Raw genomic sequence first — 15,260 nt, 5'->3', positions numbered from 1 at the left:
GGGGGGGAACGGCGTGAGCCCGGCCCCTCCGAGCCCCCCCGCAACGTCCGAGGGGCCGGACGGACACGCGGCCGCGCCGCCTCGCCTCACCGTGTGCCCGCTCCGCCGCCGCCACGTCCAGGAAGAGCCCGCCGGGGCCGCCCGCCGCCGCCATGCCGCCGTCCGGGCCCGAGTCCTCCCTGCGCGAGATGGAGGGAGCGTGCGGGCCTGCTGCGTGCATCCCCCCCCCCCGCCCCAAAAACCGTGTCCCCTCCCCAAAACCGTGTCCCCCCCGTCCCCAAATCCGTGCCCCCCGGTACCTGAGCACGAAGGGGATGTAGCTGTGCTGGCTCTTGCCCGAGCGGCCCGTGCTGGGCAGGGAGCCGGTGGCAGCGCCCGGCGGTGCCCGGTACAGCCGCCCGGCCACGTAGGTGCTGTCGCAGCCGGAGGCCTGGCCGGGGGGGGGCGGGGGGACAGGGGGGTTGGTGGGGGTTTAGGTGCCCCCCCCCGGCCCCCCCGGCCCGCGGTGGCACTCACGGCGGTCAGGGTGGACTTGGTGGCCAGCGGCGGGGCGGCGCGGGGGCCGCGGGTGCAGCTGGCGCGCAGGCTGCTCCGTACCTCCTTGCTCAGCACCACGCAGAAGAGGAAGAAGAGGGGGCCCTGCGCGGCGATGGGCACCGGGGTGGCACCGGGGGGGGTGGCTGGACCCCCCCCCCAATGCCAGCACCCGCCTGCAGACCGTGGAGGGGTGCAGGGGGGTCCCCGGACGGGGTGAGGGACCCCCACGCCAGTGCCTGTGCCCAGGGTCCCGGCAGGGGATGCAGTATGGGGGGTGCAGGGAGGGCATGGAGCTACTTGGGGGGGGGGGGGACAGGGACACGCAGGAGGTGGGGGCACGGGGGGCTCAGGGGCTATAGGAGATGCGGGGGGGCACAGGGATGGGGCACATGGGGGATATGGGGTGCTGGGGGAGGCATGGGGGGGCGGCACAGGGGCACAGAGTGGAGGGGCATGGGATAAGGTGGGCACAGGGAGGTATAGGGACATGGTGTATAGGGAGAGGTATAGGGGGCACAGGGAGGTATAGGGACACAGGGCGTATAGGCAGCATGGGGGGTATAGGGCACACGGGGAGGTAGAGGGGGCACGGGGAGGTAGAGGGGACATGGAGGGGTACAGAGACAGGGAGCTATAGGGGCAAAGGCAGATATAGGGGCACAGGGGGGTATAGGGGAGTACAGGGACATGGGGATATAGGGGCACAGGGAGGTATACAAGGCACAGGGAGGTACAGGGGTATATAGGGACAGAGGAGGTACAGGGGGCACAGGGGGATATGGGGCACAGGGAGGTATATGAGGCACAGGCAAGTATAGGGGGATATAGCGGCACAGGGAGGCATAGGAGGCACAGGGAGGTATAGAGGGATATAGGGGCACAGGAAGGTATAGGGCTCACGGGGAGAAGGGACACAGGAGGATATGGGGACACAGGGAGGTATGGGGGCACAGGGAGGTATAGAGGGATATAGGGGCACAGGAAGGTATAGGGCTCACGGGGAGAAGAGACACAGGAGGATATGGGGACACAGGGAGGTATGGGGGCACAGGGAGGTATAGGGGGATATAGGGACACAGGAGGTACAGGGGGCACAGGGGGGTATAGGGGACCCGGGGAGGTATGGGCAGAGGGAGCTATAGGGGGTACAAGGAGGTATAGGGAGGCCTGGGAGCAGCAGGGTACAGGGGGGCACAACCAGGCGCAGGGGCCATAGGGGGCCATAGGGGGCAGGTACCTGGAGGCAGTTGGAGGCGGCGAAGAGGTAGTGGAAGAGGATGGCGTCGCTGTTGACGGAGAGCAGGGCCAGGAGCCAGGCCAGGCTGGGCAGCACCAGCAGCACCACCGCCGTCTGCAGCCCCGAGCTGCCGCCCCGGCGCCGCCGTCACCGCCGGCCCCCGTGCCCCCCCGCGCCCCCCCCGCGCCCACCACGGGGCCCCCGCCCGTGCCCCTGCCGCCTGCGGGCACCCCAGCACCCCGGGGCCACACACGGGCCTCCCGTGGGCACCCAATGTCCCCAGCACCCTGTGCCACCATGTGTGCCCATGCCACACGTGGGCACCCGATGTCCCTGGCACCCTGTGTCCCCATGTGTCCCCATGCCACCCACGGGCACCCCATGTCCCCACATGTGCCCATGTCACCTGTGAGCACCCCATGTCCCCATGTGTGCCTGTGCCACCTGTGGGCACCCCAGCACCCCGTGTCCCTGGTGCCCCATGTCCCCACGTGTGTCTGTGCCACCTGTGGGCACCCCATGTTCCCAGCACCACATGTCCCCGCGTGTCCCCATGCCACCCATGGGCATCCCATGTCCCCAGCACCCCGTGCCTTCACATGTCCCCATGCCACCCACGGACACCCCATGTCCCTGGTGCCCCATGCCCCTGTGTGTGTGCCCATGCCACCCACGGGCACCCCATGTCCCCAGCACCCCGCACCCCTGTGTGTCCCCGTGCCACCCCGTGCCCCCAGCACCCCCGCGCGTGCCACCCCGCGCCCCGGTGACTCACGCCGTGCCCTTCTTCTCGAAGCCCTGGGGGGCGGCGCAGGTGGCCCTGGCGGCCAGCACGAGGAAGAAGATGCTGGCCTGTGGGGGCAGCGGGGTGAGGGGGCGCGGGGGGCGCGGGGGGGGCGCGGGGGGCAGAGCCCGGCGCCCGCGGGGCCGCCCCGGGCCGTACGCACCGCCACGGCGCAGGCGATGGGCCCCGCCAGGCTCCACACCAGGCTGTCGTGGATGGAGAGCCAGCAGAAGTCGGGGTTGCCGTAGCCCTCGGGGTCCAGCCCCACCGCCAGCCCTGCGGAGCACAGGCGCGCTGGGGGCGGGGCCACGCCGCTGGGGGCGGGGCCAAGGAAGGGCGGGGCCAAGGAAGGGGGCGGGGCCAAGGAAGGGGGCGGGGCCAAGGGGGCATGGCATGACACTGGGGCAGGGCTGAGGAAGGGGCTATGCCTGTGGGGGCGGGGCTATGATCTTGGGGGCGGGGCTATGCCTCTAGGGGCGGGGCTATACTCTTGGGGGCGGGGCTATGCCTGTGGGGGCGGGGCTATGATCTTGGGGTGGGGCAATGCTCTTTGGGGCGGGGCTATGATCTTTGAGGTGGGTCTATAAACTTGGGGTGGGGATATCTGCTTGGGGGTGGGGCTATGCATGTGGGGGTGGGGCTAAACACTTGGGGGCGGGGCTAAGCACTTGGGGAGGGGCTATACTCGAGGGATGGGGCTAGGCTCTTGGGGCGGGGCTATGCTCTTTGGGGGGTGGGGTACACTCTTGGGGCGGGGCTATACTCGGGGGTGTGGCTATGCTCTTGGGGGCAGGGCTATGCTCTTGGGGGTGTGGCTATGCTCTTGGGGGTGGGGCTATGCTCTTGGGGGCGGGGCTAAAATAAAGGGCATTGGCCTGGGAAGCTGGGGAGAGGGGCAAGGGGGTGTGGCCATGCAGCATGGGCAGCGCCAATGCTGGGGACCGGGGGGTGTGGTCATTTGGGGGCGGGGCCACGGCCCTGCCAGGGAGACTGCTCTAGGGGAGGGGGCCATGCCCATGGGGGCGGGGTTATCAGCAGGGGGCGTGGCCATGCCTTGGGGGCGGGGCCATGCGGGGATAGGGCAGTAACCAAGGGGTGTGCGGCCACACCTGGGGCACAGCTGGAGCTGGGGGCGTGGCCACACCTGGGGTGTGGGCCAGGGCTAGGGGGTGTGGGCGGGGCTACAGGAGGGGGCGTGGCCACGCCGGGGGCGGAGCTCACCGGTGATGAAGGCGGGCAGCCCCCAGCCCAGGACGTGGTAGAAGCGCATGGGCCCGCGGTCGACGTGCCGGGGCTCGCTGCGGCGCCGGTAGAGGTGCAGCCCCTCCAGCAGCGCCCAGCCCACCGCGCTCATGTACAGGAACTGCAGCAGGATGGCCACCACCGTGCACGCCAGCTGCGCCCCGGCGCCCCGTCACCCCACTGCCACCGCTGCCGGGACGCCCCGCAGCGGGGTGACGCAGCCCCGGGGCCGCCCTGCACCATGGCCAGCCAGCACCGGGGACACCCCACACTGGGGACACCCAGCACTCGGGACAACTTGCACTGGAGCCACCCCACATTGGGGCCACCCATCACCTGGGACACCCTGCAATGGGGACACCCAGCACCAGGGCCACCCTACACTGGGAAGACCCCACACTGGGGACACCCTGCAATGGGGACATCCCCCAATGGAGCCACCCAGCACCTGTGGCACCCCACGCTGGGGCCACCCTGCACCACGGCCACCCAACACCTGGGACACCCTGCAATGGGGACACCCCTCAATGGGGCCACCCAGCACTGGGGCCACCCCACACTGGGGACACCCTGCAATGGGGACAGCCCCCAATGGGGCCACCCAGCACCTGGGACACCCTGCAATGAGGACATCCCACACCAGGGCCACCCCACACTGGGGACTCCTGCAATGGGGACACCCAGCACCAGGGACACCCAGCACCTGGGACACCCCACACTAGGGGCATCCCCCAATGGGGCCACCCAGCACCAGGGCCACCCTGCAATGGGGACAGCCCACACCACGGCCACCCTGCACCAGGGCCACCCCACACTGGGGTCACCCAGCACCTGGGACATCCCGCACTGGGGCCACCTTGCACCACAGCCACCCCACACTTGGGACACCCCTCAATGGGGCCACCCAGCACCCAGGACACCCTGCAATGGGGACATCCCACACCAGGGCCACCTCACACTGGGGCCACCCAGCACCAGGGCCACCCAGCACCAGGGCCACCCAGCACCGGGGCCACCCACCACCAGGGCCACCCCACACCGGGGCCACATTGCAGTGGGGCCACCCCACGCCACGACCCGTGCTGCACCCGCCACCGCATAGACCCGCCCCTGGCCCCCCCCCCCCCCGCCGGCCCCCGCGCGGGCGCACCGGCAGGTCGGCCTGGTTGATGCCGAGCAGGAAGACGAGCTGGGCGAGCAGCAGGGCGGTGGCGGCGTGCCGGCGGATGCTGTGGCGGTTGGAGCGCAGCCCCCGCAGCGTGGCCAGCACCAGCACGGCCAGCAGCAGCCCCGCCAGCGCCACTCCCAGCGAGGCGTAGGTCAGCGCCGCCAGCGGCAGGATCTCCCCGTTCTGCGGGAGCCCCGCGTCACGGCCCCGCCCCCCCCCGCCGGGGCCCCGCCCACGGCCCCGCCCACGGCCCCGCCCACACGGGGAGCCCCGCCCCCAGCATCCCCATGGGGAGCCCCGCCCACACCCCCAGCCCCGCCCACACCATCCCCACAGGGAGCCCCGCCCACACCCCCAGCCCCGCCCCCAGCATCTCCATGGGAAGCCCCGCCCACACTGCCCAGCCCTGCCCACACCACCCCCACAGGGAGCCCTGCCTACTCTGCATGGCCACACCCACATAGGGAGCCCCGCCCCTGCTGCCTGGCCCTGCCCACAATGCCCCGCCCCATCCACACCACCCCCATGGGGAGCCCCGCCCCCAGCCCTGCCCCCACCGCCCCCATGGGGAGTCCTGCCCCCAGCCCTGCCCCCACCGCCCCCATGGGGAGTCCTGCCTACTCTGCATGGCCACACCCACATAGGGAGCCCCGCCCCTGCTGCCTGGCCCCGCCCACAATGCCAAGCCCCGCCCACATTTCCCTGCTCTGCCCACAGCATCCCCACAGGGAGCCCCGCCTACTCTGCATGGCCACACCCACACAGGGAGCCCCGCCCACAATGCCCCGCCCCATCCACACCACTCCCATGGGGAGACCTGCCCACACCACCCAGCCCTGCCCACACCACCCCCATGGGGAGCCCTGCCTACTCTGCATGGCCACACCCACATAGGGAGCCCCGCCCCTGCTGCCTGGCCCCACCCACAATGCCAAGCCCCGCCCACATAGCCCCACCCCACCCACAGCATCCCCCCAGGGAGCCCCGCCTATTCTGCATGGCCACACCCACAGAGGGAGCCCCGCCCCTGCTGCCTGGCCCTGCCCACAATGCCAAGCCCCGCCCACATTTCCCTGCTCTGCCCACAGCATCCCCACAGGGAGCCCCGCCTACTCTGCATGGCCACACCCACTTAGGGAGCCCCGCCCCTGCTGCCTGGCCCTGCCCACAATGCCAAGCCCCGCCCACATTTCCCTGCTCTGCCCACAGCATCCCCACAGGGAGCCCCGCCTACTCTGCATGGCCACACCCACACAGGGAGCCCCGCCCACAATGCCCCGCCCCATCCACACCACTCCCATGGGGAGCCCCGCCCACACCACCCAGCCCTGCCCACACCACCCCCATGGGGAGCCCCGCCTACTCTGCATGGCCACACCCACATAGGGAGCCCCGCCCCTGCTGCCTGGCCCCACCCACAATGCCAAGCCCCGCCCACATAGCCCCACCCCACCCACAGCATCCCCCCAGGGAGCCCCACCTACTCTGCATGGCCACACCCACAGAGGGAGCCCCGCCCCTGCTGCCTGGCCCCGCCCACAATGCCCAGCCCCGCCCACGCTGCCTGGCCCCACCCACTGGGGGAGTCCCGCCCACGCAAGGAACCCCACATGCCCTGCCCAGCCCCGCCCATGAGGCCTGGCTCCGCCCACACGGTCTGATTGGGGGCCCACCCAGCCAGCTTGGCCCCGCCCCCTCGGGGGTGCCCCACCCCCGGAGGCCCCGCCCCCCGAGGCCCCGCCCGGCGCTCGCCTCCCGCCGCGAGATGTCCATGAGGACGGCGAAGCTGGTCAGGTGGTTGCACTGGCAGCTGACGTGGCTGCGGTTGCGGAAGACGACCTCGCAGCCCCGCGCCGACCAGCCGCCCGCGCCGCCCGCCCTGCCGGCACCGCGCCGCGTCACCCGGGGCACCGGGACGGGGCCGTGCCATCGCCCTGTCCCCATGCGACCCGGCCCAGGACATTGGGGACAGGGCCGTGCCATCACCCCGTCCGCATGCCACCCACCCCGGGGCACCAGGAATGGGGCCCACCATCACCCTGGCTCTGTGCCACCCACTCTGGGACATTGGGGACAGGGCTGTGCCACCCACCCCAGGACACCAGGGACAGGGCAGTGCCATCACCCCAGCCCCATGCCACCCACCCCAGGACATTGGGGACAGGTATGTGCCGTCACCCTGTCCACATGCCACCCACCCTGGGGCACCAGGAATGCGGCCCACCATCACCCTGGCCCTGCCACCACCCTGGGACATTGGGGACAGGGCCATGCCACCCACCTCAGGACACTGGGGACAGGGCCATGCCAAAAATCCCATCCCCATGCCACCCACCCTGGGACACCAGGGACAGGGCTGTGCCATCACCTCGTCCCCATGCCACCCCCCCCAGGACACCAGGGACAACGCCATGCCATCACCCTAGCCCTGTGCCACCCACTCCAGGACATTGGGGACAGGGCCATGCCATCACCCCAGGCCCCCGCCAGCCACCCCAGGACATTGGGGACAGGGCTGTGCCATCACCCTGGCCCCTGCCACCCACCTCAGGACACAGGGGACAAGGCCGTGCCACCACCCCATCCCCATGCCACCCACCCTGGGGACCAGGCTGCCCAGCATGGCCCCATCCCCATGCCACCCGCGTGTGACACCGGGGACCGGGCTGCCCAAGCCCCTGCACTGCTTAACGTGGGCGCAGGGGGGTCGGGGCACCCCCTGTCCCTGTCCCCGTCCCCGTCCCCGTCCCCGTCCCCGCGGTGCTCACAGCAGCGAGTGGTTCCAGAAGACGCAGATGGGCTTGGAGCGCTCCTGGGTCTCCAGCAGCCGGAACTGCAGGGTGATGGGCTTCTCCAGCGGCCGCGGCGCCCGCGCCGCCGCGTCGTGCACGCTGATGCTCACCACCGGCGTGTTGATGACGGGCCGCTTGGGCACCCTGGGGACCCGGGGGGGACGTCAGGCGCCCCGTCTCCCCCCCGGTCCCCGTGTCCCCCCCCGCCGCGGCGGCCGCTACCGGAGGCTGCGCTTGTCGCTGTCGTACTGCTCGGGCAGGAGCCCCGCCAGCGTGCGGTAGATGATGACGCTGGCGATGGCCTGGCCCTCGCTGAGCTCCGGGTGCCGCTTGTGCCGGGTCACCAGGGTCACCTCCTCCTCCTCCTCCTCCTCATCCTCCTCCTGGTTTTCCTCCTCCTCCTCCTGCTTCCCGTGCCCGGCGGAGGGGGCTGCGGGGCACAGGGCAGAGCGTGAAGCATGGCCAAGCCAGGGTTCCCATCGCTGTCCCCGTGTCCCCATTGCTGTCCCCCCAAAGCCATGCCCATGTCCTCACCACTGTGCCCCAAAGCCATGCCAGTGTGCCCACGACTGTCCCCCTGCAGTCATCCCAGTGTCCCCACCGCTATCCCGCCCAAGGCTGCATCATTGTCCCCACCGCTGTCCCCCTGTGGCCATACCAGTGTCCCCACTGCCCCCCCCACAGCTGCACCAGTGTCCCCACCGCCATTCTCCTGCAGCCGCACCAGGGTCCCCACCACTGTCCTCCGGCAGTTGTGCCAGGGTCCCCACCACTGTCTCCCCAAGGCTGTGCCAGTGTCCCCACAACTGTCCCCTCATGGCTGCACCACTGTTCCAAACACTGTCCCCCCCGCAGCTGTGCCAGTGTCCCCACCACTGTCCCCTGCAGCCGCACCAGTGTCCCCAGGACTGTCCCCCCGAGGGCCACACCAGTGTCCCCACCACTGTCCCCCCAAGGCCATGCCAGTGTCCCCACGACTGTCCCCCCACAGCCACACCAGTGTCCCCACCACTGTCCCCCCAAGGCCATGCCAATGTCCCCAGGACTGTCCCCTTGTGGCCACACCACTGTCCCCCCAAGGCCATGCCCGCGTCCCCAGGACTGTCCCCCTGCAGCCACACCAGTGTCCCCACAGCTGTCCCCCCAAGGCTCTGCCAGGGTCCCCATCACTGTCCCCCCGCATGCACCCCGGTGTCCCCAGGGCCGTCCCCCCGGCCGTCCCCGCTCACGCCTGCCCTCGGCGGGCCGGAAGACGCTCTCGGGCAGGATGACGGCGGTCTCCAGGTCGGGGGGCTTCTCCCCCCGCAGCGCCTCGTAGCGCGGCAGCCGGGCGCCCGCGAAGTTCGCCGTGTCCAGCCGCACCACCGACACCACTGCGGGGCAGGGGCCGCTCAGCGCCGCACCCCACCCCACGGCACCCGCCCCACGGCGCCCGCCCCACGGCACCCGCCCCACGGCGCCCGCCCCACGGCGCCCGCCGCCCTCACCGATGTTGGGCGTGACGATGGTGAAGGGGCGCAGGTAGGTCTGGCGCATGTTGCGTGCCAGGGCGCTGGCGTAGTCCTCGAAGCGCTTCAGCAGCCAGGCCGTGCCGCCCTCCGTCTGCTGGATCAGCTCCCAGTGGCGCTTGTTGCTGGCGTCGAGCAGGGCGCTGCCCACCCGCAGCAGGTTCTGCGGGGCCGGGCGGCGGTGGGCAGGGGGGTCTCGGGGGGGGGGGGATCACCCCTCCACCCCGGCCAGCGCCGCAGTGCCTGGCTCTGCCGCCGGGCTGCACGGCGTCCCCGAGACGGGGGCGGGCCGCTGGGAAAGCGGTGCCCGTCACCCTGGCGTCTGGGCGCCCCGCTGCAGGGCGTGGATTGGCCCTGGCCCTGCTTGCTAGCAAGGCTCTGCGGACCAGGGGCACTCCGGCACTGCCGGCTGATCCTGGGCATGGTGTAAACCCCCCCCCCCGCCCGCCATGAGGGTGCCCATCACCCTGGCGTCTGGGCACCCCACTGCAGGGCATGGATTCACCCTGGCCCTGCTTACTGGCAAGGCTTTGTGGATCAGGGGTACCCGGCACTGCTGGCTGATCCCGGGCACGGTGTAGCACTGCCGGCTGATCCCGGGCATGGTGTAACCCACCCCGGCCAAGAGGGTGCCCATCGCCCTGGCATCTGGGTGCCCCAGCACAGGGCATGGATTTGCCCTGGCCCCGCTTGCCGGCAAGGCTCTGCGGACCAAGGGCACCCTGGCACTGCTGGCTGATCCCAAGCACAGTGTAATCCACCTCAGCCAGGAGGGTGCCCGTCACCCTGGCATCTGGGCACCCCACTGCAGGGCATGGATTCATCCCAGCCCTGCTTACTGGCAAGGCTTTGTGGACCAGGGGTACCCCAGCACTGCCAGCTGATCCTGGGCACGGTGTAGCACTGCCGGCTGATCCTGGGCATGGTGTAACCCACCCCTGCCAAGAGGGTGCCCATCACCCTGGCATCTGGGCACCCCGCTGCAGGGCATGGATTCGCCCCAACCCCGCTTGCCGGCAAGGCTCTGCAGACCACGGGTACCCTGGCACTGCTGGCCGATCCCAGGCACAGTGTTAATCCCCCCCCACCATGAGGGTGCCCATCACCCTGGCATCTGGGCACCTCCAAGGGGGCACCAAATCCCCACGTGGCACAACCCTTCCATGTGGAGCAGGGCACAGGGGGGGGCACCCCAGCCCCGCCGCCAGCCCCAGGCCCGCCCCCCCCCCCACCCGCTGCGTGCCCGCAGCGCGACGCGTGCCCATCACCCCGGCGTCCGGGCGCCGGCGGGCGGCTCACCTCGGTGAAGTGGACGTCCTGGGTGGCGGCGAGGCGGAAGCCGCGCTGGGCGCTCTCGTGCTGCAGCAGGCGGGCCGAGAGCTGGTAGGCGAGGCGCACGTCGCTGCCGAAGTAGGCGGCCGTGTGGCGCGTGGCGTTGTGCAGCTGCAGGGCCACCCGCTGCGACTGCGCCGTGTCCAGCAGCGACGCGTTGCGCCCCAGCCGCTCCGCCTGGCGAGCGCCCCGCGCCGTCAGCGCCCGCCCTGGGCAGCCGCGCGCCGAGGCCCCGCGCCCGGGGAACCGGGGGGGCACTTACGAAGCCCTTGAGGGCGGCGAAGGCCAGCGAGGTGCAGTTGAAGAGGTTGGGGGGCAGCCAGCCCTTGTGCTCGTCGCAGTGGCGCACGGCCGTGCCTGCGGGCGGGCGGGCGTCAGGGGCGCTGCGGGCATCGCTCCCGCGGGCACCGTCCCCGTGGGCATCGCTCCCTGCGCGCATCGCTCCCGCGGGCACCAGTCCTGCATGCGTTGCTCCTGCGTGCATAGCCCCCCTGGGCACCGCTCCTGTGTGCATCGCTCCCGCAGGCCCCCCCTCCATGGGCATCGCCCCCCGTGGGCACTGCCACCCATGGGCATCGCCCCCCGTGGGCATTGCCCTCGCGGGCACCAGTCCCGCAGGTGTTGCTCGTTCACGCATTGCTCCTGCAGGCATCGCCCCCACAGGCACCGCTCCTGCATGCTTCGCTCCTGCGGGCACCAGCTCCGCAGGCATCACCCCTGCGGGCACCGCTCCTGCGGGCATCACCCCTGCGGGCATCACCCCTGCGGGCATTGCTCCTGCATGCATCGCCCCTGCAGGCATCATCCCCATGGGCACCGCTCCTGCATGCATCGCTCCTGCAGGCATCATCCTGCGGGCACTGCTCCCGCATGCATTGCCCCCATGGGCATCATCCTGCGGGCATCGCTCCTGCATGCATTGCTCCTGCGGGCATCACCCCTGCGGGCACTGCTCCTGCAGGCATTGCCCCCATGGGCATCATCCTGCGGGCATCGCTCCTGCATGCATTGCTCCTGCATGCATCGCCCCTGCAGGCATCATCCTGCGGGCATCACCCCTGCGGGCATCGCTCCTGCATGCATTGCTCCTGCATGCATCGCCCCTGCAGGCATCATCCCCGTGGGCACCGCTCCTGCATGCACTGCCCCCATGGGCATCGCCCCCGCAGGCATCACCCCCACGTGCATCCTCCCCTGCGGGCGCTGTCCCCCGCGGGCATCGCCCCATGGGCACCGCCCCCGCTGCCGTCGCCTTACCGATGGAGCCCTTGGGGCACGGCGCGGCGGCGGGCAGCCCGAAGCGGGTCCGGGGCCACCAGATGTTGGCCTCGATGGCGCGGGGACAGCTGTCGTAGTTGACTGCGAGGCGAAGCGGGCATCACAGCCGGGCACGGGGTGGGGGGCACGGGGACACCCGCCGCCCGGCAGCACCCAGCACCCACCTTCGCAGCCGCCGGCCGTCACCTCGGCGAAGGGGTTGTCGCAGCGGTCGCAGTGGCGCCCGATGACGCCGGCCTTGCAGGGGCACTGCCCGCTGGCGCCGTCGCAGACGCGGGACAGGGAGCCCGTGGGGTAGCAGTCGCAGAGCAGGCAGGCGTCGCTGCCCGCCGGCCGGTAGTGGTTCTCCTGCGGGTGACACGGTGCCGGTGGGCGGGGGGGGGTGGCACGGGTGGCATCGCCCGCCGCGGCCCCCCCCCAGACCCACCTTGCAGCGGCACTCGCCCGTCGTCTTGTTGCAGTCGGGGTCGAAGCCCTTGGCGCCGTCGCAGCTGCAGGGGCCGCACGTGGGGTGGCCCCACCACCCCCGCGGGCACGGCTGGTCGAACCTGGGCAAGGGCGGGGGGGACACGGGGCGCACGCCTGGCACGGCCGCCCGCATCCCCGCGCGGCCGGACCCTCGCGCCCCCGCGCCCGCCGCGGGCACCCACCTGTGCTCGCAGTAGGGCCCGAAGTAGCCGGGGGGGCACTCGCAGGCGTAGCCGCGGGGGGAGCCGGGCTTGCGGGCGCAGGCCGCCCGGTGCTCGCAGGGGTTGAGGGCGCAGGCGTTGACGCAGTTGTCACCGTAGTAGCCTGCGCCGCAGCACGGGCACGACTCGGGACGCGCGCCGGGCGGGCTGCACCCCCGGGTGTGGGGCACGGGGTGTGGCAGCGCCCCAAGGGTGGCAGTGCCAAGGGTGGCATTGCCCGAGGGGTGGCAGTGTCCCAGGTGGTGGCATTGCCAAGGGTGGCACTGCCAAGGGTAGCAGCACCTGCTGTAGCATTGCTTGAGGGGTGGCAGCACCCCAAGGTGGCATTGCCAAGGGTGGCAGTGCCCAAGGGGTGACAGCGCCCTAGGTGATGGCATTGCCAAGGGTGGCATTGCCAAGGGTGGCAGTGCCCAAGGGGTGACAGCGCCCTAGGTGATGGCATTGCCAAGGGTGGCAGGGCCTCCTACAGCATTGCCCGAGGGGTGGCAGTGGCACAGATGGTGGCATTGCCAGAGGTGGCATTGCCAGGGGTGGCAGTGCCTGCTGCAGCATTGCCCGAGGGGCAGCAGCACCCCAGGTGGTGGCATTGCCAAGGGTGACATTGTCAAGCATGGCATTGCCAAGGGTGGCATTGTCTCCTGCAGCATTGCCCGAGGGGTGGCAGCACCCCAAGGGTGACATTGCCAAGGGTGGCAGTGCCTGCTGCAGCATTGCCAGAGGGGTGGCAGCACCCCAGAAGGTGGCATTGCCCGAGGGGTGGCATTGCCTCCTGCAGCATTGCCTGAGGGGTGGCAGTGGCACAGATGGTGGCATTGCCAGAGGTGGCATTGCCAGGGGTGGCAGTGCCTGCTGCAGCATTGCCAGAGGGATTGCAGCACCCCAGATGGTGGCATTGGCAAGGGTGGCACTGCCAAAGGTGGCATTGTCTCCTGCACCATTGCCCAAGGGGTGGCAGCACCCCAGATGGTGGCATTGCCCGAGGGGTGGCAGCACCCCAAGGGTGGCAGTGCCAAGGGTGACATTGCCAAGGGTGGCAGTGCCTGCTGCAGCATTGCCCGAGGGGTGGCAGCACCCCAGATGGTGGCATTGCCCGAGGGGCGGCACTACCCGCGGGGGTGCCGGGGGGGGGGGGGGCAGCGCCGGGGCCCTCACCCGGGTCGCAGCTGCAGGAGAAGCTGTCCCAGTCGTCGCTGCAGTAGCTGTTGCCCGGGCAGGGGTTGGAGTCGCAGGGGTCGGGCACGGCGCAGCCCCGCTCCACGTTCACCCGCGCCGCCTGCTCCACGTCGAGTGCCACCGCGCTGGCCGCCGTCTCGCCCACGCGCACGCCCTGCCACGGGGCGCCCGTCACCGCCGCCACCCCCGCCCGGCCCCCTCCTCCCCCGATGCGAGTTTACGCCCCCGAGCCCCCCCTTGCCCATATGTGCCATGGCCCTGTGCCCATGTCCCACACCTGTGGCCCTGTGCTCGTACCCATGTCCCCATGCCCATGTCCCCACGTGCTCTTGCCCACCTGCCCGTGTCTCCGTGCCCCTGGGCCCATGCCAAGTCCCTGTGCCCATGTCCCATATGACCATGTACCCATGCCCTATGCCCATACCCATGTCCCCATGGCCATACCTGTGCCCTGTGACCATGTCCCCATGTGCTCTTGCCCATGTCTTCATACCCCTGTGCCCATGTCCCCTCACCCATACGACCACGTCCCCATGCACTATGCCCACACCCATGTCCCCATGTCCCCATACCCATGTCCCCTCACCTGTATGACCATGTACCCATGCCCTATGCCCATACCCATGTCCCCATGTCCCATGCCCATGCCTCGTGACCATGACCCCATGTGCTCTTGCCCATCTGCCCATGTCTCCATTGCCCTGTGCCCATGTCCCCTCACCCATATGACCATGTCCCCATGCCCTATGCCCATACCCACATCCCCATGGCCATACCCATGCCCTGTGACCACATGCCCATGTCCCGGCGCCCATGCCCTGTGCCCACACCCATGTCCCCATGCCCAGTGACCATATCCCCATGACCCTGTACCCATGTCCCATGCCCATGACCCCATGTGCTCTTGCCCATCTGCCCATGTCTCCATGTCCCCGTGCCCATGTCCCCTCACCCATATGACCACGTCCCCATGCATCATGCCCATAGCCTGTCCCCATGGCCATGCCCATGCCCTGTGCCCACGTGCCCAGGTCCCTGCACCCATGCCCTACGCCCACCCCATGTCCCCATGTACCATGCCCACACCCATGTCCCCATGGCCATGCCCATGCCCTGTGACCATGTCCCCATGTCCCTGTGCCCATGCTCTATGCCCACACCCATGTCCCCATGGCCATGCCCATGCCCTGTGACCATGTCCCCATGTCCCTGTGCCCATGCACCATGCCCACCCCATGTCCCCATGGCCATGCCCATGCCCCGTGACCATGTCCCCATGTCCCTGCGCCCATGCCCTACGCCCACCCCATGTCCCCATGGCCATGCCCATGCCCTGTGCCCACGTCCCTGCACCCACACCCCATGCCCACACCCATGTCCCCATGACTATGCCCATGCCCTGTGACCATGTCCCCATGTCCCTGTGCCCATGTACCATGCCCACCCCATGTCCCCATGGCCATGCCCATGCCCCGTGACCATGTCCCCATGTCCCTGTGCCCATGCCCTACGCCCACCCC

At 70.6% G+C, this 15,260-nt stretch overlaps 1 protein-coding gene across 1 annotated transcript in view; it reads right to left on the bottom strand.

Moving 5' to 3' along the window:
- The window catches only part of CELSR2 (cadherin EGF LAG seven-pass G-type receptor 2), a 32,416-nt gene that overhangs the window by 1,524 nt on the left and 15,632 nt on the right, over nt 1-15,260 (bottom strand). The window contains exons 12-31 of the mRNA XM_064498260.1: nt 13,720-13,894; nt 12,529-12,670; nt 12,306-12,426; nt 12,043-12,226; nt 11,858-11,959; nt 10,863-10,957; nt 10,568-10,777; nt 9,248-9,431; nt 8,990-9,133; nt 7,983-8,190; nt 7,737-7,904; nt 6,721-6,847; nt 4,951-5,151; nt 3,780-3,954; nt 2,722-2,834; nt 2,550-2,626; nt 1,775-1,901; nt 517-639; nt 300-430; nt 91-179 (exon numbers count right to left, since the gene is read on the bottom strand). Coding sequence (XP_064354330.1) covers nt 91-179; nt 300-430; nt 517-639; nt 1,775-1,901; nt 2,550-2,626; nt 2,722-2,834; nt 3,780-3,954; nt 4,951-5,151; nt 6,721-6,847; nt 7,737-7,904; nt 7,983-8,190; nt 8,990-9,133; nt 9,248-9,431; nt 10,568-10,777; nt 10,863-10,957; nt 11,858-11,959; nt 12,043-12,226; nt 12,306-12,426; nt 12,529-12,670; nt 13,720-13,894 — 2,896 coding nt within the window. The remainder of the gene's footprint in view (nt 1-90; nt 180-299; nt 431-516; nt 640-1,774; nt 1,902-2,549; nt 2,627-2,721; nt 2,835-3,779; nt 3,955-4,950; nt 5,152-6,720; nt 6,848-7,736; nt 7,905-7,982; nt 8,191-8,989; nt 9,134-9,247; nt 9,432-10,567; nt 10,778-10,862; nt 10,958-11,857; nt 11,960-12,042; nt 12,227-12,305; nt 12,427-12,528; nt 12,671-13,719; nt 13,895-15,260) is intronic.

Source organism: Dromaius novaehollandiae, chromosome 27 (assembly GCF_036370855.1).
Source record: "Dromaius novaehollandiae isolate bDroNov1 chromosome 27, bDroNov1.hap1, whole genome shotgun sequence".
Taxonomy (NCBI): domain Eukaryota; kingdom Metazoa; phylum Chordata; class Aves; order Casuariiformes; family Dromaiidae; genus Dromaius; species Dromaius novaehollandiae.
Note: the sequence above shows the minus strand (reverse complement) of the source record. Positions and strands in the feature narration are given on the sequence as shown.